At 47.9% G+C, this 22,471-nt stretch overlaps 1 protein-coding gene across 2 annotated transcripts in view; it reads left to right on the forward strand.

The window, feature by feature from the left end:
* Positions 1-22,471, forward strand: part of erbin (erbb2 interacting protein) — a 160,016-nt gene that overhangs the window by 79,632 nt on the left and 57,913 nt on the right. For both annotated transcript variants that reach the window (XM_078396706.1, XM_078396709.1), the window contains exons 12-14: positions 8,608-8,677; positions 19,724-19,823; positions 21,305-21,426. In XM_078396706.1, coding sequence (XP_078252832.1) covers positions 8,608-8,677; positions 19,724-19,823; positions 21,305-21,426 — 292 coding nt within the window. The remainder of the gene's footprint in view (positions 1-8,607; positions 8,678-19,723; positions 19,824-21,304; positions 21,427-22,471) is intronic.

Raw genomic sequence — 22,471 nt, forward strand, 5'->3', positions numbered from 1 at the left:
AGGCCATTCATCCCTTCGAACCAGCACCACCATTCAATATGATCATGGCAGATCATCTAAAATCAGTACCCTGTTCCTGCTAATGTCTATTGTCTATTGAGTTAATCCAGCACTCTGTGAAACGTCACCTATCCATGTTCTCCAGAGATGCTGCCTGACCCGCTGAATTACTCCAGCACTTTGTGTCCTTTGGTGTATTAACCAGCATGTGCAGTTGTTTAGCAAGGCCGAAGTCTACATCTACACGATCAATTCCTCTCATGATTTTGTACACCTCTATAAGATCACCCCTCATCCTCCTGTGCTGCAGGGAATAGAGTCCTAGGCTGCTCAACCACTCACTCCCTGTAGCTCAGACCCTCGAGTCCTGTATTGATTAAGTAGGAGGTGTGTTGATGTTTCCACACAAGGCATCGAGAGTTCTGGAGAGAATGGGGAGATGGTACAGTGAGATGACCTGCCCTGATTGTAGTGAATGGTGGAGCAGATTTTAAAATACTGAATGGCATTGTAGTTTCTTCCCAAATTAGTTTAATTTAGTTTGGAGATTCAGCGCGGAAACAGGCCCTTTCGGCCCACTGGGTCCATGCCGACCAGCGATCCCCGCACATTAACACTATCCTACACACACACTAGGGACAATTTTTTACATTTATCAAGCCAATTACCCTACAAACCTGTACGTCTTTGGAGTGTGGGAGGAAACCGAAGATCTCGGAGAAAACCTACGCAGGTCACGGGGAGAACGTACAAACTCCGTATAGACGGCGTCCCTAGTCGGGATCGAACCCGGGTCTCCGGCGCTGCATTCGCTGTAAGGCAGCAACTCTACCGCTGCGCCACCGTGACCGCCAGAAAAAAACTGGAGCATCCAGAGGAAACCCATGCGGTCGCAGGAAAGCGTGCAAACTCCACACAGACAGCACCCGAGGTCAGGTCTCTGCTCCAGTTGCCCGTGTTAACTTGTGTCACTGCCTTCAGTCAATGGGCAATTGCTCTCTTAGAATTCCCCTGTGCCTCTCTCTCTCCCCGTTCATTTCTACCCATGGCTGCTGTCCAGAAAATGTTAACAAAGTTATTCAATTCACTTTGCAATTTTAAATCTTCGCGTCCAATGTACTTTCAAATTGAGCCGTTTGATCTTAAATCAGTCTACTTACAGGGAATAGTGCTGAGAAAATGTGTTAAGTTTATTCTTAGCAATATCTTGCAACAATGACTCATTATCTATGGGAAAGGTTTCTATATTACACACACGAAATTAGGTTTGGTTCTCTCTAAGAATTTTGATCTCTTCGGAACTTGCATGAAAGTTAATTGCTTGTTACTTAAATACAGTATTATTTTGTTGATGGAACTTTCCTTTTAAAGAACAATGCATGGGAGTGTGATGGAGCAGGGGGTATAGTTTACATGGATAATATCGGTGTCAACTCGAAACTTTTCAAGGCATTAATTTAATACAGAGAAATGTGAGGTGTTGCCTTTTGGAAAGTCTAACATGGGCAGAACCCTCCACAGTGAATGGTCGTGCTCTGGAATGCAATGTTGGCCTTCATAACAAGAGGAGTTGAGTATAGGAGCAAAGAGGTACAGGGCCCTAGTGAGACCGCACCTGGAGTACTGTGTGTAGTTTTTGGTCTCCAAATTTGAGGAAGGATATTCTTGCTATTGAGGGCGTGCACCGTAAGTTTACTAGGTTAATTCCCGGAATGACGGGACTGTCATATGTTGAAAGACTGGAGCGACTAGGCTTGCATACACTGGAATTTAGAAGGATGAGAGGGGATCTTATCGAAACATATACGATTATTAAGGGGTTGGACACGTTAGAGGCAGGAAACATGTTCCCGATGTTGGGGAGTCCAAAACCAGGGGCCACAGTTTAAGAATAAGGGGTAGGCCATTTAGAACGTAGATGAGGAAAAACCTTTTCAGTCAGAGAGTTGTAAATCTGTGGAATTCTCTGCCTCAGAAGGCAGTGGAGGCCAATTCTCTGAATGCATTCAAGAGAGAGCTAGATAGAGCTCTAAAGGATAGCGGAGTCAGGGGGTATGGGGAGAAGGCAGGAACGGGGTACTGATTGAGAATGATCAGCCATGATCACATTGAATGGCAGTGCTGGCTCGAAGGGCCGAATGGCCTACTCCTGCACCTATTGTCTATTGTCTATTAAGGCAGGAACGGGGAACTGATTGAGAATGATCAGCCATGATCACATTGAATGGTGGTGCTGGCTCGAAGGGCCGGATGGCTTATTCCTGCACCTATTGTCTATTGTCTATTGAGTGTTGTGGAGCAGAGGGATCTAGGAGTGCAGGTACATATTCCTTGAAGGTGGAGTCACAGGTAGATCGGATGGTCAAAAAAGGCTTTTGGTACATTGGCCTTCATCAGTCAGAGTATTGAGTATAGCAGTTGGGAGGTCATGTCTCAGTTGTATAAGACGTTGGTGAAACCGCAATTAGAGTATTGTGTTCTGTTCTGGGCACCATGTTATAGGAAAGAAGTTGCCATGTTGGAAAGGAATGCAGAGAAGATTTACGAGGATGTTACCAGGGCTCGGGAGGGTCCAAGCTGTAGGGAGCAGTTGACCAATTTAGGACTTTATTCCATGGAGCATAGGAGGAAGAGGGGTGATCTTATAGAGGTGAATAAAACCATGAGATGAATAGATCGGGTAGACGCACAGAGTCTTGTGCCCAGAGTTGGGGAATCAAGAACCAGAGGACAAAGGTTTAAGGTGAAGGGGGAAAGATTTTATAGAAATCTGAGGGGAAACTTGTCACACAAAGGGTGGTGGGTGAATGGAATGAGCTGCCAGAGGAGGTCGTTGAGGCTGGGACTATCCCAATGTTTTAAAAGGAATTGGATGGGTACATGGATATGACAGGTTTAGAGGCCTACGGGCCAAATGCAGGCTGGTGGGACTCGTGTAGATGGGACATGTACACATTTTACATGTCCATGGGACATGTATATGGGAATTGGATGGGTACATGGATATGACAGGTTTAGAGGGCTAAGGGCCAAATGCAGGCAGGTGGGACTCGTGTAGATGGGACATGTTGGTCGGTGTGGGCCAGTTGGGCTGAAGGGCCTGTTTCCATGCTGTGTCACTCTATGCCTCGACCTGGGTAACCCACAACCTATCCTCAGGAAAGTGTCTCAGCCACCTCTTCCCTGATAGATGCACCTCGGTGTTTTGATGCATTCCTAAAATGTTTTGGCACCCTTTGATCCGTTCTTTATTCTTTTGATTACGGCCAATTTCTCCTTGTTTTGAATCTGTTCTCTGGCTGTTCTTGTATACAATGACCTTTCTCAATGTGTCACTGCCTTCAGTGATTTGTGTGTTTGTCCTCTCGGATTCCCCTGTGCCTCTCCTCTTTCGCTTCTCAGTTTCCAAGGATCACATATCCTTGTTTTTGTTGCATATTTTTGTGTTGAGACACTTCCAACAATTGGGGGGTGGTCACGGTGGCGCAGCGGTAGAGTCGCTGCCTTCCAGCGCTTCCGGCGCCAGAGACCCAGGTTCGATCCCGACTACGGGCGCTGTCTGTACGGAGTTTGTACGTTCTCCCCCTGACCTGCGTGGGTTTTCTCCGGGTGCTCCGGTTTCCTCCCACAAAGACGTACAGGTTAGTAGGTTAATTGGCATGGTATAAATATACATTGCCCCTAGTGGGTGTAAGATAGTGTTAATGTGCGGGGATCGCTGGGCAGCGCGGACTCGATGGGCCGAAGGACCTGTTTCTCAAAATCAAAAAAAAAAATCAAATCAAGATAGTGTTAATGTGCGAGGATCGCTGGTCATAGAAACATAGAAACATAGAAAATATGTGCAGGAGGAGGCCATTTGGCCCTTCGAGCCAGCACCACCATTCATTGTGATCGTGGCTGATCATCCACAATCAGTAACCTGTGCCTGCCTTCTCCCCATATCCCTTGATTCCACTAGCCCTTAGAGCTCGATCTGACTCTCTTATCATTAATTTATCTATTTTTTATTTGTCACAACCATTTTGTAGATCTAGAGAAATGAAATCTAGGGAAGTGAAGTCAAAGTAGTTAATGCTCGATGCCTTTAACATAATACTAATGTTTCATTGGTATTTATTACTCGTGATCAGTTGAGGCGAAGACACCTTAGTTTAGTTTAGAGATACAGTGTGGACACAGGCTCTTCGGCCCATCGAATCCGTGCCAACTAGCAACCTGTATACTAGCACTATCCTAAACGCTAGGGACAGTTTGTAGAAGCCAAATAACCTGCAAACATTTAGCTCTGAGGGCTAAAGGAATCAAGGGATATGGGGGAAAAAGCAGGAACGGGATACTGATTTTAGATGATCATATCGAATGGCGGTGCTGGCTCGAAGGGCCGAGTGGTCTACTCCTGCACCTATTGTCTATGATAAACCCGATCGCCTTTGGAATGTGTGAGGAAACCGGAGCACCTGGAGAAAACCCACGCGGTCACAGGGACAACATGCAAACTCCACCTAGACAGCGCCCGTAGTCAGGCGCTGTAAGGCAGCAACTCTACCTCTGCTCCACCGTGCCCCGCCCTATTCTCACCTGTTGGGTGGAATGGGCGAAATAGTAAACTTAATAATACCAGCCAGCGCTCAGAATGCCTCTTTTGCTAAGCAGGCATTGAGGGATTCTTAGACTCATCGGCAGGAATGTTCACATCGAATATAGGCGTAAAGACGGGGAGAAAGACATTCTTGCCATAGAGGGAGTACAGAGAAGGTTCACCAGATTGATTCCTGGGATGGCAGGACTTTCATATGAAGAAAGACTGGATGGACTCGGCTTGTACTCGCTGGAATTTAGAAGATTGAGGGGGGATCTTATAGAAACTTACAAAATTCTTAAGGGGTTGGACAGGCTAGATGCAGGAAGATTGTTCCCGATATTGGGGAAGTCCAGAACAAGGGTCACAGTTTAAGGATAAGGGGGAAGTCTTTTAGGACCGAGATGAGAAAGTTTTTTTTCACACAGAGAGTGGTGAATCTGTGGAATTCTCTGCCACAGAAGGTAGTTGAGGCCAGTTCATTGGCTATGTTTAAGAGGGAGTTAGATGTGGCCCTTGTGGCTAAAGGGATCAGGGGGTATGGAGAGAAGGCAGGTACAGGATACTGAGTTGGATGATCAGCCATGATCATATTGAATGGCGGTGCAGGCTCGAAGGGCCGAATGGCCTACTCCTGCACCTATTTTCTATGTTTCTAAGTCTACTTCTGTAGGAACCTCTGCCATTATCGAAACTTGCAAAAGCTCTCAGAACAAAAGTGCCGAGATGAAAACTGAAATGTTGCAGTAATATTGTTTACATCAGATGGGTCTCTTCGCTAAACTTTGGAACGGCTTCAAATTTTTACTGACGTTCTCAAATGGAAAATGCTGAAAATAATTGGCAAGTCAAGGGGCATCTCTAGGGAGAGAATGTCAAAACAAATTGCAGATGATGGGAATCTGATATGGAAGAAGTAAACATTTTGGATCCTCGACCCTTGGTTAGAACTGGGAAGAGTTTTTTTTTAAGAAGTGCAGGCTGGGGGAGGATTGTACAGGCTTGTTAATTGCCGGTAATCTGCCTGAAGGTGATATAAACAGGAGGTTTAGTTTAGTTTAGAGATACAGCGCGGAAACAGGCCCTTTGGCCCACCAAGTCCACGCCGACCAGCGATCCCCACACACACTATCCTACACACACGTGGGACAATTTACAATTTTACCAACCAAATTAACCTACAAATGTGTAGGAAAATAACTGCAGATGCTGCTTCAAATGGAAGGTAGACACAAAATGCTGGAGTAACGCAAGGGTCAGGCAACATCTCAGGAGCAAAGGACAGGGGGGGGGGGTCGGGGGTGGTGGTGGGGGGGGGTCAGGGGTGGGGGGGTGTCAGGGGAGGGGTGGGGAGGTGTCAGCGGTGGTGGGGAGGGGTGGTGGTGAAGGAGTGGAGTGGGGGGTTAGTGGGGTGGGGTGGTGAGTGTGGGGTGGGGGGGTGGGTGTTGTGGTCTGGGGGGCTGGTGGGTGGGGTGAGGTGGTGGGGGTGGGGTGGTTGGAGGGGGTGGATGGGGTGGTGGGGGATGGGTGGGATTTGGGGGGGGTGAGGTGGTCGAGGGGTGGTGGGCGGGTGGGGGAGGGGGGGTTGGTGGTGGAGGGGGGGTTGGTGGTGGAGGGGGGGTTGGTGGTGGTGGGGGTGGAGTGGGGTGGTCGGAGAGGGTGGATGGGGTGAAACATAGAAACATAGAAAATAGGTGCAGGAGTAGGCCATTCGGCCCTTCGAGCCTGCACCGCCATTCAATATGATAATGGCTGATCATCCAGCTCAGTAACCTGTACCTGCCTTCTCTCCATACCCCCTGATCCCTTTAGCAAAAAGGGCCACATCTAGCTCCCTCTTAAATATAGCCAATGAACTGGCCTCAACTACCTTCTGTGGCAGAGAATTCCACAGACTCACCACTGTCTGTGTGAAGAAATGTTTTCTCATCTCGGTCCTAAAAGACTTCCCCCTTATCCTTAAGCTGTGACCCCTGGTTCTGGACTTCCCCAACATCGGGAACAATCTTCCCGCATCTAGCCTCTCCAACCCCTTAAGAATTTTATATGTTTCTATAAGATCCCCCCTCAGTCTTCTAAATTCCAGCGAGTACAAGCCTAGTCTATCCAGTCTTTCTTCATATGAAAGTCCCGCCATTCCAGGGATCAATCTGGTGAACCTTCTCTGTACTCCCTCTAAGGCAAGAACGTATTTCCTCAGATTAGGAGACCAAAACTGCACACAATACTCCAGGTGCGGTCTCACCAAGGCCCTGTACAACTGCAGCAGAACCTCCCTGCTCCTAAACTCAAATCCTCTTGCTATGAATGCCAACATACCATTCGCTTTCTTCACTGCCTGCTGCACCTGCACGCTTGCTTTCAATGACTGGTGCACCATGACACCCAGGTCACGTTGCATCTCCCCTTCTGCTAATCGTTCACCATTCAGGTAATACTCTGCTTTCCTGTTCTTGCCGCCAAAGTGGATAACCTCACATTTATCCACATTATATTGCATCTGCCATGCATTTGCCCACTCTCCTAATCTATCCAAGTCACTCTGCAGCCTCCTAGCATCCTCCTCGCAGCTAACACTGCCACCCAGCTTCGTGTCATCCGCAAACTTAGAGATGTTGCATTCAATTCCCTCGTCCAAATCATTAATATACACTGTAAATAACTGGGGTCCCAGCACTGAGCCTTGCGGTACTCCACTAGTCACTGCCTGCCATTCCGAAAAGGACCCGTTTATTCCTACTCTTTGCTTCCTGTCCGCCAACCAATTTTCTATCCACCTTAACACTGAACCCTCAATACCGTGTGCTTTAAGTTTGTACACCAATCTCCTATGTGGGACCTTGTCGAAGGCCTTCTGAAAGTCCAGATATAACACATCGACTGGTTCTCCCTTATCCACTCTACTAGTTACATCTACTAGAAAAATTCTATAAGATTCGTCAGACATGATTTGCCTTTGGTAAATCCATGCTGACTTTGTCCGATGATTTCACCACTTTCCAAATGTGCTGCTATCACATCTTTAATAACTGACTCTAGCATTTTCCCCACTACCGATGTTAGGGTGGTGGGGGGGGGGGTGGGTGTTGTAGGGGGGGTGAGGTGGTCGAGGGTTGGTGGGGGGGTGGGGGTGGGGGGGGTTTGTGGGGGTGGGGGTGCTGCCGCCGAGAACAAAGGAGTGACTAATGAAGTATTTTAAACTTTGTCAGGGGCCTCTACGCTGCAACTCTTTACAAACTTTGTAATAAAAGAATCCCACTGTGACATGTGACTTGCAATAATAATGTATCAATAACTCAATCAACAACACTTCACCCACCCACCCCTTAAAGTTGGGTTGTCTGTCCCCTGTAATCATGTTCTCTCCGCACTGCTATAAATCTTTTGTCCAGGTTGTCTGTCTTGCTAGACTTGCATTCATAAACTTAATAGATACTTGTTTTGATGTACCATCTACTAAAAAACATGGGTGACTTTCACATCCAAAGTAGTATTTCGCAAAGTATAATTGACTGCGTTACATCGGGAGGTTTCTTGCATAACTGTCGTATGTTGAAAGACTGGAGCGACTAGGCTTGTACACACTGGAATTTAGAAGGATGAGAGGGGATCTTATCGAAACGTATAAGATTATTAAGGGGTTGAACACGTTAGAGGCAGGAAACATGTTCCCAATGTTGGGGGAGTCCAGAACCAGGGGCCACAGTTCAAGAATAAGGGGTAGGCCATTTGGAACGGAGATGAGGAAAAACTTTTTCAGTCAGAGAGTTGTGAATCTGTGGAATTCTCTGCCTCAGAAGGCAGTGGAGGTCAATTCTCTGAATACATTCAAGAGAGAGCTAGATAGAGCTCTTAAGGATAGCGGAGTCAGGGGGTATGGGGAGAAGGCAGAAACGGGGTACTGATTGAGAATGATCAGCCATGATCACATTGAATGGCGGTGCTGGTTCGAAGGGCCGAATGGCCTCCTCCTGCACCTATTGTCTATTGTCTAACTTTTGTACTTTTTGATTATGTTTCCTTAGATTAAAGAATCTGCCGTTTAGTTTCACAAAACTGCACGAACTCACAGCCATGTGGTTGTCCGAAAATCAGGTGAGTGAACGAGTGACCCAGGCTGTATCACTACGGAGCGACGCAGGGATTTGTAGGATGCTGGAAAGCGGAATGGAATGGAATACTTTTATTGTCACATGTGACTGGGCACAGAGAGATTCTTTGCTTGCGTACCCAATGTATACAAATAGCGGCCACCTACGGCGTTGACAAAGTTACAAAGCTCCCCCTTTTGTTCTCCACCCCCCTCAGCGGTCCCCCCCACGCCAGGTTCCCATTGTTCTCCCCCCCCCCTCCCCCATTGTTCTTCCCCTCCCCCCCCTCACCGCGCCCCCCCCCCCCCCCCCACCCCCCCAAGCTCTCTTCTACCTCGGGCCGACCCGCGAGTCTTCACTGTAGGGGTTGCCAACTATCTCACTCCCAAATACGGGACAAGGTAACGTCACCACCCCGCCGCGCCCCACGTGACCTCGCCCAGCCAGCGGCCTCACGCTCCCGCTCCACCAAAGGCGACCGCCCGGGCCGGGAGGCGGGTTGCTACGCAACCTCCGTTAGGCGGCGCCCGGGCCTCCGGGCCTGGACTGTCTGGAGCTAAAATGTCAGAAACATAGAGTATCGGGACCTAAACTGTGTCAGGGCCTACAGTGTCCGGGCCTACAGTGTCGGGGCCCACAGTGTCGGAGCCCACAGTGTCGGGGCCTACAGTGTCCGGGCCTACAGTGTCGGGGCCTACAGTGTCGGGGCCTACAGCGTCCGGGCCTACAGCACCCCCCGGGCCTAATACGGGACAAACCAATTTAGCCCAAAATAAGGGATGTCCCGGCTAATACGGGACAGTTGGCAACCCTACTTCACCGCCACCGTGAGGCTTCACCGCCACTGCGAGGCTTCACCGCCGCCTAGGCCCCATCGCCGCGAGGCTCCACCAGGTGGGGGAGTAGCTCAGCAGGTCAGGCAGCATCTCTGGAGCACATGGATAGCTGCCTTTTGGGTTGGGGCCCTTCAATGAGCATAGTGTCAGTCCCGTTACTTATGTTCGATCCTCTCATCAGCTAGTGTAGTCCTGACCTTCCATCTACTTCATTGGAGACCTTGGAACCCTCTTTAATCAGACTTTATAGAAACATAGAAAATAAGTGCAGGAGGAGGCCATTTGGCCTTTCGAGCCAGCACCGCCATTCATTGTGATCATAGCTGATGATCCACAATCAGTAACCCGTGCCTGCCTTCTCCCCATATCCCTTGATTCCACTGGCCCCTAGAGCTCTATCTAACTCTCTTTTAAATTCATCCAGTGAATTGTCCTCCACTGCCCTCTGTGGCAGAGAATTCCACAAATTCACAACTCTCTGGGTGAAAATGTTTTTTCTCATCTCAGTTTTCAATGGCCTCCCCTTTGTTCTTAGACTGTGTGGCCCCTGCTTCTGGATATCTTGCACTAAATGTTGTACCCTTTATCCTTTATCTGTGCACTGTGTTCAGGTATAGTCTTTTCTTTGACTGGATAGTAGGGAAACAGAAGCTTTTCACGGTAACAGCACACGTGACAATAATATAAAAGGAAGCATGCAGGTACAGCAGGCAGTGAAGAAAGCCAATGGAATGTTGACCTTCGTAACAAGAGGAGTTGAGTATAGGAGCAAAGAGGTCCTTCTGCAGTTGTACCGGGCCCTGGTGAGACCGCACCTGGAGTACTGTGTGCAGTTTTGGTCTCCAAATTTGAGGAAGGATATTCTTGCTATGGAGGGGGTGCAGCGTAGGTTCACTAGGTTAATTCCCGGAATGGCGGGACTGTCGTATGTTGAAAGGCTGGAGCGATTGGGCTTGTATACACTGGAATTTAGAAGGATGAGGGGGGATCTTATTGAAACATATAAGATAATTAGGGGATTGGACACATTAGAGGCAGGAAACATGTTCCCAATGTTGGGGGAGTCCAGAACAAGGGGCCACAGTTTAAGAATAAGGGGTAGGCCATTTAGAACGGAGATGAGGAAGAACTTTTTCAGTCAGAGAGTGGTGAAGGTGTGGAATTCTCTGCCTCAGAAGGCAGTGGAGGCCAGTTCGTTGGATGCTTTCAAGAGAGAGCTGGATAGAGCTCTTAAGGATAGCGGAGTGAAGGGGTATGGGGAGAAGGCAGGAACGGGGTACTGATTGAGAGTGATCAGCCATGATCGCATTGAATGGCGGTGCTGGCTCGAAGGGCTGAATGGCCTCCTCCTGCACCTATTGTCTATTGTCTATTGTCTATTGTCTATAATATACTAAAGTAAACCTTGTCTGTAGGAAGGAACTGCAGATGCTGGTTTGCACTGAAGATAGATACAAAATGCTGGAGTAACTCAACGTGTGGGTCAGGCAGAAAAAGAATTGGAAAGGTGTTTGGACCCAAAACGTCACCCATTCCTTCTCTCCGGAGATGCTGCCTGATCTGCTGAGTTACATTTTGTGTCGATCTAAAGTAAACCTGACCTGTGGTTTCGCTGTTCCAGCACAATTCAGCATTTACGTTTTGGAATGTTTGTGTGCAGAGACAGCCATTTTAGATTAATTTATTGTCTGTCTCCTGTACTGGGGTACATTGAAAAGCTATTCTGAAGAATGGTCTCGCTCGACCCGAAACGTCACCCATTCCTTCTGTCCAGATATGCAGCCTCTCAATAGACAATAGGTGCAGGAGTAGGCCATTCGGCCCCATCGAGCCAGCACCGCCATTCAATGTGATCACGGGTGATCATTCTCAATCAGTACCCCGTTCCTGCCTTCTCCCCATACCCCCTGACTCCGCTATCCTTCAGAGCTCTATCTAGCTCTCTCTTGAATGCATTTAGAGAATTGGCCTCCACTGCCTTCTGAGGCAGAGAATTCCACAGATTCACAACTCTCTGACTGAAAAAGTTTTTCCTCATCTCCGTTCTAAATGGCCTACCCCTTATTCTTAAACTGTGGCCCCTTGTTCTGGACTCCCCCAACATTGGGAACATGTTTCCTGCCTCTAACGTGTCCAACCCTTTAATAATCTTATACGTTTCGATAAGATCTCCTCTCATCCTTCTAAATTCCAGTGTTTACAAGCCTAGTCGCTCCAGGGACAATTTTTACATTTACATTTACCAAGCCAATTAACCTGCAAACCTGCACGTCTTTGGAGTGTGGGAGGAAACCGAAGATCTCGGAGAAAACCCACGCAGTTCACGGGGAGAACGTACAAACTCCGTACAGACGGCGCCCGTAGTCGGGATCGAACCCGGGTCTCCGGCGCTGCGTTCGCTGTAAGGCAGCAACTCTACCGCTGCGCCACCGTGACCGCCCAATTTGATGGGTGCTATCCAGTCAGTGGAAAGACTATAGATGATTACAGTAAAGCCGTCCACAGTGTAAAGATGCAGGATAAAGGGAATAAGGTGGAGTGCATAGATACAGCCGATGCATTCCTGCTAAGCAGCCTTCTCATCAGTCACATTTAACCAGCCTTTCATCACAGCCCAGTAAATTATTCTCTTTCTAGTGCTAAATTAATTCCCTTTTAAACCCAGCCCTCCAGGCAGTGAATTCCAGATCTTAACCACCCTGCCCGCATTCAAAAAAAAAACTTCATCGAATTCCCTTTGTATGTTTTAGCGAAAATGTTATATCCATTTCTCACTGCTTGACAATGCGATGTCACTCACTAGCACATTCGATTTAACCCGAGCTGCTATTCACGACGCTGGGATTTTATTTTCACTCCGTCGATAGAACAACAGAACATTGTGGAGGGGCAGCTCTGTGATAATTAAGATTTATCCTGAGGCAAACTTTTATTAAAATCTCTTTGTTCTGCTCTGTTGTCCTGCTGGGTTATATTTCCCAGTGCATGATCTAGTAGCTGCCCCTCCTTTAGCAAGAGGGAAGATTTTGTTTAGTTCACCTGAAAACTGCAGCGTTTCTTTCAGTAACAGAGATCTTACTTCAATTTATTTTAAAATCCAAAAATGCTACTTTTGTTTTTATGTTTTAAAAATGAAACGGGTAATTTTTTTTACAACAATGTTCCATTTTAAAGTTTCTCCTCGTCCCTTTTTGATCTGAGGGTATACTTGGAACATAAAACAAAGAACAGCGCACGAACAGGCCCTTCGGCCCACAATGTCTGTGCCGGTCATGATACCGAGACCTACCCCTATCTGCCTACACATAATCCATGTTCCGCATGCCTGCCCCACTACCCACCCCAGCAGCATGCTCCAGGCACCCACCATGCTCTATGTTAACTAAAAATATATATATACACCGATCTGCCAAAACATTTTTACCACTGACAGGCGAAGTGAATAACATTGATTATCTTGTTACAATGGCACCTGTCAAGGGGTGGGATATATTAGGCAGCAAGTGAATAGTCAGTTCTTGAAGTTGTTGGATGCAGGAGAAATGGGCAGGAGTAAAGACCCTGAGCGACTTTGACAAGGGCCAAATTGTTATGGCCAGACGACTGGGTCAGAGCATCTCTGAAACGGCAAGGCTTGTGGGGTGCTCCCGGTCAGCAGTGGTGAGTACCGACCGACAGTGGTCCGAGGAGGGACAAACCACAAACCGGCGACAGACAGGGTGTTGGGCGCCCAAGGCTCATCGATGCGCGAGGGCAACGAAGGCTATCCCGTCTGGTCCGAACCGACAGAAGGTCGACTGTGGCACAAGTCACAGAGAATGTTAATGGTGGTCACGGGAGGAATGTGTCACAATACACAGTGTATCGCACCCTGCTGCGTATGGGGCTGCACACGGAGCCCCATATTGGGCAGGTGGGCATAATGTTTTGGCTTATCAGGTGATCATGTTTTGGCTGATTGGTGTGTATATATGCTTACTGCTATTTAAGTCCCTTAAGTGCCACTGTTAACTTTCAACCACCACCCCCTGTAAAAATAAATAGATAAATAAAAATTAAACTTGGCCCACTCACCTCCTTTATACTTTGCCCCTCTCACCATAAACCCACGCCATCTAGTGGTTGATTTTTTTCATCCTTGGAAAATTGTTCTGAGCGTTTCCATCTCATCTCTACACTAAAACTCTTGTTTGTTTGTTTGTTCCTGAACTACAGCCAAAACGGTACACGGTAGCGCGACAATCTTAGGCCCACCTTACTCACCGTCGTCCCTTTTGTGCTAATGGAAGAAGTTTCATTGAAATCGGTGTTATATTTTTAAAGTTATTCACGTTTTAAAGTTTGAATCCATCTCCTAGGGAGGGAGGGAGGTAGGAAGGGTGAGGAGAGGAGGGGGGTAGAGGGAGGGAGAGGGGAGGAGGAAGTGGGGAGAGTGGGGGAGGAGGAGAGGGTGCTGCACCAATGCAGGAGAGGTTTGGGCCCAACGGGTCCACTTGGTCTAGTAATTTTATATAGTTCTATTAGGTCTGCCCACAATCTCTGCCGTTTAAAATAATCCAAGTCTGTCCAACCTCTCCCTGTAGCTCAACCCCCCGCCCCCTAATCCAGGCATCATTCTGGTGAACCTTTTCTGCACTCTTTCCAAAAGTCTCCACGCCCTTCCTGTAATGGGCTGATCAGTACTGCACGCAATACTCTACATGTGTGGCCTGACCAAAGTCGTGTCAAGCTGCGTTGTGATGGGACAGGCAGGGTCTTTGGAGAAAAGGAATAGGTGACCTTTCCTGGTCGAGACCCTTCTTCAGACTGAGAGCTGCATTGTGACTCCTGAGTCTGATACTCAACGCCCCGACCGATGAAAGCAGGAATACCAAAAGCCTTCCTTACCACTCTGTCTGCCTTTGTTGCCATTTTCAGGGAGTTACAGACTTGGACCCAAACAGTCTTTCCAGGTGAGACAGAGGTTCACCTGCACCTCCTCCAACCTCATCTATTGCATCCGCTGCTCCAGATGTCAACTTATTTACATCGGCGAAACCAAGCGCAGGCTCGGCGATCGCTTCGCTCAACACCTGCGCTCGGTCCGCGTTGGCCAAACTGGTCTCCCGGTGGCCGAGCACTTCAATCCCCCTCCCATTCCCAGTCTGACCTTTCTGTCATGGGCCTCCTCCAGTGCCATAGTGAGGCCCACCGGAAATTGGAGGAACAGCACCTCATATTTCGCCTGGGCAGCTTGCAGCCCGGCGGTATGAACATCGACTTCTCCAACTTTAGATAGTTCCTGTCCCTCTCTTCCCCTCCTCCTTCCGAGATCTCCCTCTTATCTTCCTGTCTCCACCTATATCCTTCCTTTGTCCCGCCTCCCTGACATCAGTCTGAAGAAAGGTCTCGACCCGAAACGTCACCCATTCCTTCTCTCCCGAGATGCTGCCTGACCCGCTGAGTTACTCCAGCATTTTGTGAATAACTACCTTCGATTTGTACCAGCATCTGCAGTTATTTTCTTATATGGACCCAAGTACTCTCTCTACACCAATGGTGTTAAGTGTCATCCCATTAATTGTATATTTTCCGCTTGCATTCCATCTCCTAAAGTGCAACTCCTCATATTTGCTTGGATTGAACTCCAACTGCATTTTTCCCCACCCATTTCTGTAACTGATCTATGCCCCACTGTGTAAATCAATCGCTTCCTGAAAATGGCTGCACAAGTAGATCGAGTGGTAAAGAATGCGCCATGGCATGCATGCTTTCATCGGTCAGGGGCGTTGAGTATAAAAAGGTAGACACAAGATGCTGGAGTAACTCAGCGGGACAGGCAGCTTCTCAGGAGAGAAGGAATGGGTGACTGAAGAAAGGGTCTCGACCCGAAACGTCACCCATTCCTTCTCTCCAGAGATGCTGCCTGACCCACTGAGTTACTCCAGCATCTTGTGTCTACCTTCGATTTAAACCAGCATCTGCAGTTTTCTTTCTGACACATTGAGTGAAAGACTCAGGAGTCACAATGCAGCTCTCAGTCTGTAGAAGGGTCTCGACCAGAAACGTCACCCATTCCTTCTCTCCAGAGATGCTGCCTGACCCGCTGAGTTACTCCAGCATTTTGTGTCTGTCTTTGCTGTCGGAAACAAGCTTGGAGATCTGGCTCTCTCTTGTGTCATCTACATCATTAATATCGTGAAGGATCGAGGCATTTAGCATAGGTTCTTGTGGGAGACCATAAGACGCACACTTTCAATTTGAGAACATTTTTTTAATCCTCTCTGATCCGTATTCTCCTCCAATTAATCTCCTAACGAGGTCATTAACTTTGAGAGCAGAACTTTCAGGGGACCTTGTGTTTTGTGTTCAGAACCAATGAAAGGTCATCAGTCTGATACATCTACTCTTTCCCACTTCACAGTGGCTGCCTGACCTGCTGAGTATTTCCAACATTTTACAATAGACAATAGACATTTTACAATAGAAACATAGAAAATAGGTGCAGGAGTAGGCCATTCGGCCCTTCGAGCCTGCACCACCATTCAATATGATCATGGCTGATCATCCAGCTCAGTAACCCGTACCTGCCTTCTCTCCATACCCCCTGATCCCTTTAGCCACAAGGGCCACATCTAACTCCCTCTTAAATATAGCCAATGAACTGGCCTCAACTACCTTCTGTGGCAGAGAATTCCACAGACTCACCACTCTCTGTGTGAAGAAATGTTTTCTCATCTCGGTCCTAAAACACTTCCTTCCCCCTTATCCTTAAGCTGTGACCCCTTGTTCTGGACTTCCCCAACATCGGGAACAATCTTCCCGCATCTAGCCTCTCCAACCCCTTAAGAAGGGGTTGGCCATAGACAGGGAGTAGGCCATTCGGCCCTTCGAGCCAGCACCGCTATTCAATGTGATCATGGCTGTTCATCCACAATCAGTACCCCGTTCCTGCCTTCTCCCCCTACCCCCTGACTCCGCTATCCTTAAGAGCTCTATCTAGCTCTCTCTTGAAATATGTCATACGTTGAAAGACTGGAGCGACTAGGCTTGTATACACTGGAATTTAGAAGGATGAGAGGAGATCTTATCGAAACGATAAGCTTATTAAGGGGTTGGACACGTTAGAGGCAGGAAACATGTTCCCAATGTTGGGGGAGTCCAGAACAAGGGGCCACAGTTTAAGAATAAGGGGCAGGCCATTTAGAACTGAGATGAGGAAAAGCTTTTTCAGTCAGAGAGTTGTGAATCTGTGGAATTCTCTGCCTCAGAAGGCAGTGGAGGCCAATTCTCTGAATGCATTCAAGAGAGAGCTGGATAGAGCTCTTAAGGATAGCGCAGTCAGGGGGTATGGGGAGAAGGCAGGAACGGGGTACTGATTGAGAATGATCAGCCATGATCACATTGAATGGCGGTGCTGGCTTGAAGGGCCGAATGGCCTCCTCCTGCACCTATTGTCTATTGTCTAAATCTTGAAAGCATCCAGAGAATTGGCCTCCACTGCCTTCTGAGGCAGAGAATTCCACAGATTTACAACTCTCTGAGTGAAAACGTTTTTCCTCACCTCCGTTCTAAATGGCCTACCCCTTATTCTTAAACTGTGGCCCCTAGTTTTGGACTCCCCCAACATCGGGAACATTTCTGTTTGGCTTTCAGACTTCTCGAAGCCACATCTTTGCTTTTCAATCTGTGGATGTTCAGTGATACTCATGAATGAAATCAATAGTTTTGTCACCACCAGTTCAAGGAATTTGATGGAAGGATGGTAAGCCAGAGTTCTTGTAAAAGTTTGTTGGTCATATTGAACGTCAAAGCAGTCTTGAAATACTGTCATGTCTATTCTTTGGACACGTTAGAGGCAGGAAACATGTTCCCAATGTTGGGGGAGTCCAGAACAAGGGGCCACAGTTAAAGAATAAGGGGTAGGCCATTTAGAACTGAGATGAGGAAAAACTATTAGTTATACCTATTAGTTGAGAATATTCTTGTGAGGACAACTATGACAGTACTATTGAAGATGGACACAAAATGCTGGAGTAATTCAGCGGGACAGGCAGCATCTCTGGTAGGGTCTCGACCCGAAACGTCACCCATTCCTTCTGTACAGAGAAGTTGCCTGTTCCGCAGAGTTACTTCAACATTTTGCGTCTGTCTTCGATTTAAACCAGCATCTGCAGTTCTTTCCCACGCATGATAGTACTATGACAGTCAATTCTGACAGCTTGAAGGTCAACCGTGATATATCATGGTCTACCACCGATTTTCCGGCACCCTTGGTTCCCGAGCCTTGCCGGACCAGCAGAGGGCCAATGGGATCGTAACGGGGAGCTGAGATACCCTCCTGCAACGTTGGCCTCAGATGTCAACTTTGGGAACGGATCTGCCGGCTCTGGCCAGGCCGGAGTTCCAGAGCCCCGGCTACAGTGGAACAAATTCGACCTGTTGATCGGAAATCCAGCCACGGATATCAGCTGTGGAACTAGGGTTGCCAATATTATTATTAGCCGGGACATCCCATATATTGGGCTAAATTGGCTTGTCCCTTATGGGACTGCCCTTGTCCTGTATTAGGCCTGGGGGGCGCTGTAGGCCTGGACACTGTAGGCCTGGACACTGTAGGCCCGGACACTGTAGGCCCGGACACGGTAGGCCCGGGCACCGCCTAACGGTGGTTGCGCAGTAACCCGCCTCCCGGCCCGGGTGGCCGCCATTGGTGGAGCGGGAGCACGTGGCCGCTGACTGGGTGAGATCACGTGGGGCGCGGGGCGGTGACATCACCTTTTGTGCCTTATTTGGGAGTTGGCAACCCTATCTGGAACAGATCAGGCCGGAGTTCCGAATCCCTGGATGAGGTCGAGATCAGCTGTCTCACCCGGCACGGACATTGTCGAGGGGGGGGGGGATTCCAAATGCGGTCTCGTAATTTTGTCCGGATTAAAGGAGGTTCTGAACCATCAGCTATTGAGGGCGTGCAGCGTAGGTTTACTAGGTTAATTCCCGGAATGGCGGGACTATCGTATGTTGAAAGACTGGAGCGACTAGGCTTGTATACACTGGAATTTAGAAGGATGAGAGGAGATCTTATCGAAACAATAAGATTATTAAGGGGTTGGACACGTTAGAGGCAGGAAACATGTTCCCAATGTTGGGGGAGTCCAGAACAAGGGGCCACAGTTTAAGAATAAGGGGTAGGCCATTTAGAACTGAGATGAGGAAAAGCTTTTTCAGTCAGAGAGTTGTGAATCTGTGGAATCTGTCAGAAGGCAGTGGAGACCAATTCTCTGAATGCATTCAAGAGAGAGCTGGATAGAGCTCTTAAGGATAGTGGAGTCAGGGGGTATGGGGAGAAGGCAGGAACGGGGTACTGATTGAGAATGATCAGCCATGATCACATTGAATGGCGGTGCTGGCTTGAAGGGCCGAATGGCCTCCTCCTGCACCTATTGTCTATCTATTGTCTATCAGTTGCTAGAAAATCTGTGGTGGACCTGTAGCTGGGAATTGTTACCTAGTTCATATTTAGTTACAGCGCGGAAGCAGGCCCTTCGGCCCACCGGGTCCGGACCAACCAGCGATCCCCGCACATTAACACTATCCCGCACCCACGAGGGACAATTTTTACATTTATACCCAGTCAATTAACGTACAAACCTGCACGTCTTTGGAGTGTGGGAGGAAACCGAAGATCTCGGAGAAAACCCACGCAGGTCACGGGGAGAATGTACAAACTCCGTGCGGACAGCACCCATAGTCAGGATCGAACCCGGGTCTCTGGCGCTGTGAGGCAGCAACTCTACCGCTGCGCCACCGCGACCTATAAATGTCATCATAGGTCTGTTATTTATTCACAAAATGCTGGAGTAACTCAGCAGGTCAGGCAGCATCTCAGGAGAGAAGGAATGGGCGACGTTTCGGGTCGAGACCCTTCTTCAGATTGATGTCAGGGGGACGAGACAAAGGAAGGATATAGGTGGAGACAGGAAGATAGAGGGAGAACTGGAAAGGAGGAGGGGAAGAGAGGGACAGAGGAACTATCTAAAGTTGGAGAAGTCGATGTTCATACCACTGGGCTGCAAGCTGCCCAGGCGAAATATGAGGTGCTGTTCCTCCAATTTCCAGTGGGCCTCACTGTGGCACTGGAGGAGGCCCATGACAGGTCTGTTATTGCTCTCCTGAAAAGTCATGCCGATCGGGAAATGCAGTCAAACAGTAACATTTTAATTTTTCCTTTGCAGTCAAAGCCACTAATTCCCCTTCAGAAAGAGGTGGATCCAGAAACACAGAAGCAAGTGCTCACAAACTACATGTTCCCTCAACAGCCCAGAACAGAAGATGGTAGGTATTGGTTCGGTTTTAAATACTTCTTTCACTATCTTAGCCCCTTTCAACTACTTTCTAGTAGTTTAATTTAGTTTAGTTTATCGTCACATGTACAATTAAAACAATGCTTTTGTTGCGTGCTAACCAGTCAGCGGAAAGACAATAAATGATTGCAATCGAGCCGTGCACAGATGCATATACAAAAGGCAATAACGCTTAGCAGAAGATAGAGTCCAGTAAAGTGTGATCAAAGATAGTCCGAGGTTCGCCAATGAGGTAGATAGTAGTTCAGGACTGCTCTCTAGTTGTTGATAGGATGGTTCAGTTGCCTGATAACAGCTGGGAAGAAACTGTCCCCGAATCTGGAGGTGTGCGTGTTCACACATCTGTACCCCTTGCCTGATGGGAGAGGGGAGAAGAGGGAGTGACCGGGGGTGTGACTTGTCCTTGATGATGCTCCTGGCTTTGCCGAGGCAGATAGAAGTGTAGATGGAGTTAATGGAAGGGAGGTTGGTTTGTGTGATGTGACAATTCGCAGCAATTTCTTGCAGTTTTAGCATAAATCCTGAACTAATGTATCCTTATTTCTCCCCGGCACAACCGTAAGACGTTGCTGAGTTGTGGTGGCACAAAGATTAATGCCGTGTAATAGCTCATTCGGAAGGATCCACTCACATTATCTTTTTAAGTGAGCTTTAGTCGGGTTTTGCCTCTTGTTTTCATCCGTCTTATCTATTATCCGTCCATTGCTATCTGCACTTGTCTCCATCCAAATAAATGTTTATTTTATTTTGGTTAAACCCTTTGAAGTGAGTTCAGGTCAAATTGGTGAATGGTTTTGATGATTCACAGAAACACAGAAAATAGATGCAATAGGAGGCCATTTTGCCGTTCGAGCCAGCACCGCCATTCATTGTGATCATGGCTGATCATCCACAATCAGTAACCAGTGCCTGCCTTCTCCCCATATCCCTTGCTTCCGCTAGCCCCTAGAGCTCTATCTAACTCTCTTTTAAATGCATCCAGTGAATTGGCCTCCACTGCCTTCTGTGGCAGAGAATTCCACAAATTCACAACTCTCTGGGTGAAAAAGTTTCTTCTCATCTCAGTTCTAAATGGCCTCCGCTTTATTCTTAGACTGTGTGGCCCCTGGTTCTGGACTCCCCCAACATTGGGAACATTTTTTCCTGCATCGAGCTTGTCCAGTCTTTTATATAATTTTATACCTTTCAATAAGATCCCCTCTCGTCCTTGTAAATTCCAGTGAATACAAGCCCAGTCTTTCTAATCTTTCCTCATATGAGAGTCCCGCCATCCCGGGGATTAACCTGGTGAACCTACGCTGCACTGCCTCAACAGCAAGGACGTCCTTCCTCAAATTAGGAGACCAAAACTGCGCACACTACTCCAGATGTGGTCTCACCAGCGGGACCCTGCACAACTGTTTGCTGGAAGAGATTTCTAATAAGAGGTTGTGTTCTGCTTTGTGGATTTAGTGCTGTTCATCTCAGACAATGAAAGCTTCAATCCATCGCTGTGGGAGGAACAGAGGAAGCAGCGGGCTCAAGTGGCTTTTGAGTGTGACGAAGACAAGGATGAGAGGGAGGCACCATCACGGGTAAGATCAACTAGTGGCCAATTTATTCACTTAAACCAACAGAGACATCAGACACAAAGAACAGCAGATGCAGGGCCTGTACTCGCTGGAGTTTAGAAGGACGAGGGAGGAGGAGGGAGGGGGGGGGGGGGTCTCAGTGTAAAGTACAGAGTGGTGAAAGGCTCGGATACAGTGGATGTGGGGAGGATGTTTCAACTAGTGGGAAAGTCTGGGACGAGAGGTCACAGTCTCAGAATTAAAGGACGTTCCTTTAGGAAGGAGATCAGGAGGAGTTTTTTAGAACTGAGATGAGGAAAAACTTTTTTTTGGAACTGAGATGAGGAGAAACTTTTTCAGTCAGAGAGTTGTGAATCTGTGGAATTCTCTGCCTCAGAAGGCAGTGGAGGCCAATTCTCTGAATGCATTCAAGAGAGAGCTGGATAGAGCTCTTAAGGATAGCGGAGTCTGGGGGTATGGGGAGAAGGCAGGAACGGGGTACTGATTGAGAATGATCAGCCATGATCACATTGAATGGCGATGCTGGCTCGAAGGGCCGAATGGCCTCCTCCTGCACCTATTGTCTATTGTCTATTGAAAGACAACACATGATTACAATCGAGCCATTTACAATGTACAGATACATGTTACAGGGAATAACGTGAATAACGTTTGGTAAGATAAAGACCAGTAAAGTCTGATCAAATATAGTCCAGGGGTCTCCAATGAGGTAGATAGTAACTCAGTACTGCTCTCTCGATGTTGGTAGGATGGTTCAGTTGCCTGATAGCTGATCTCACTTGGGTTGTGTAACTCAAACCATTTTGTTTGAAGTTATAACAAAGGTTTTCAAGCCTTGTACAGAAATTTAGCTCAATTTTTGTTTAAAAACTAAAATAATGATCAGGAAGGGAGGAAAAAAATGTCTTTGCATTTTCCATTCAACTAATAGACAATAGACAACAGGTGCAGGAGTAGGCCGTTCGGCCCTTCGAGCCAGCACCGCCATTCAATGTGATCTTGGCTGACCATTCACAATCAGTACCCCGTTCCTGCCTTCTCCCCATAC

The sequence above is a fragment of the Rhinoraja longicauda genome, chromosome 3, assembly GCF_053455715.1.
Source record: "Rhinoraja longicauda isolate Sanriku21f chromosome 3, sRhiLon1.1, whole genome shotgun sequence".
In the NCBI taxonomy this organism is placed as follows: Eukaryota; Metazoa; Chordata; class Chondrichthyes; order Rajiformes; family Arhynchobatidae; genus Rhinoraja; species Rhinoraja longicauda.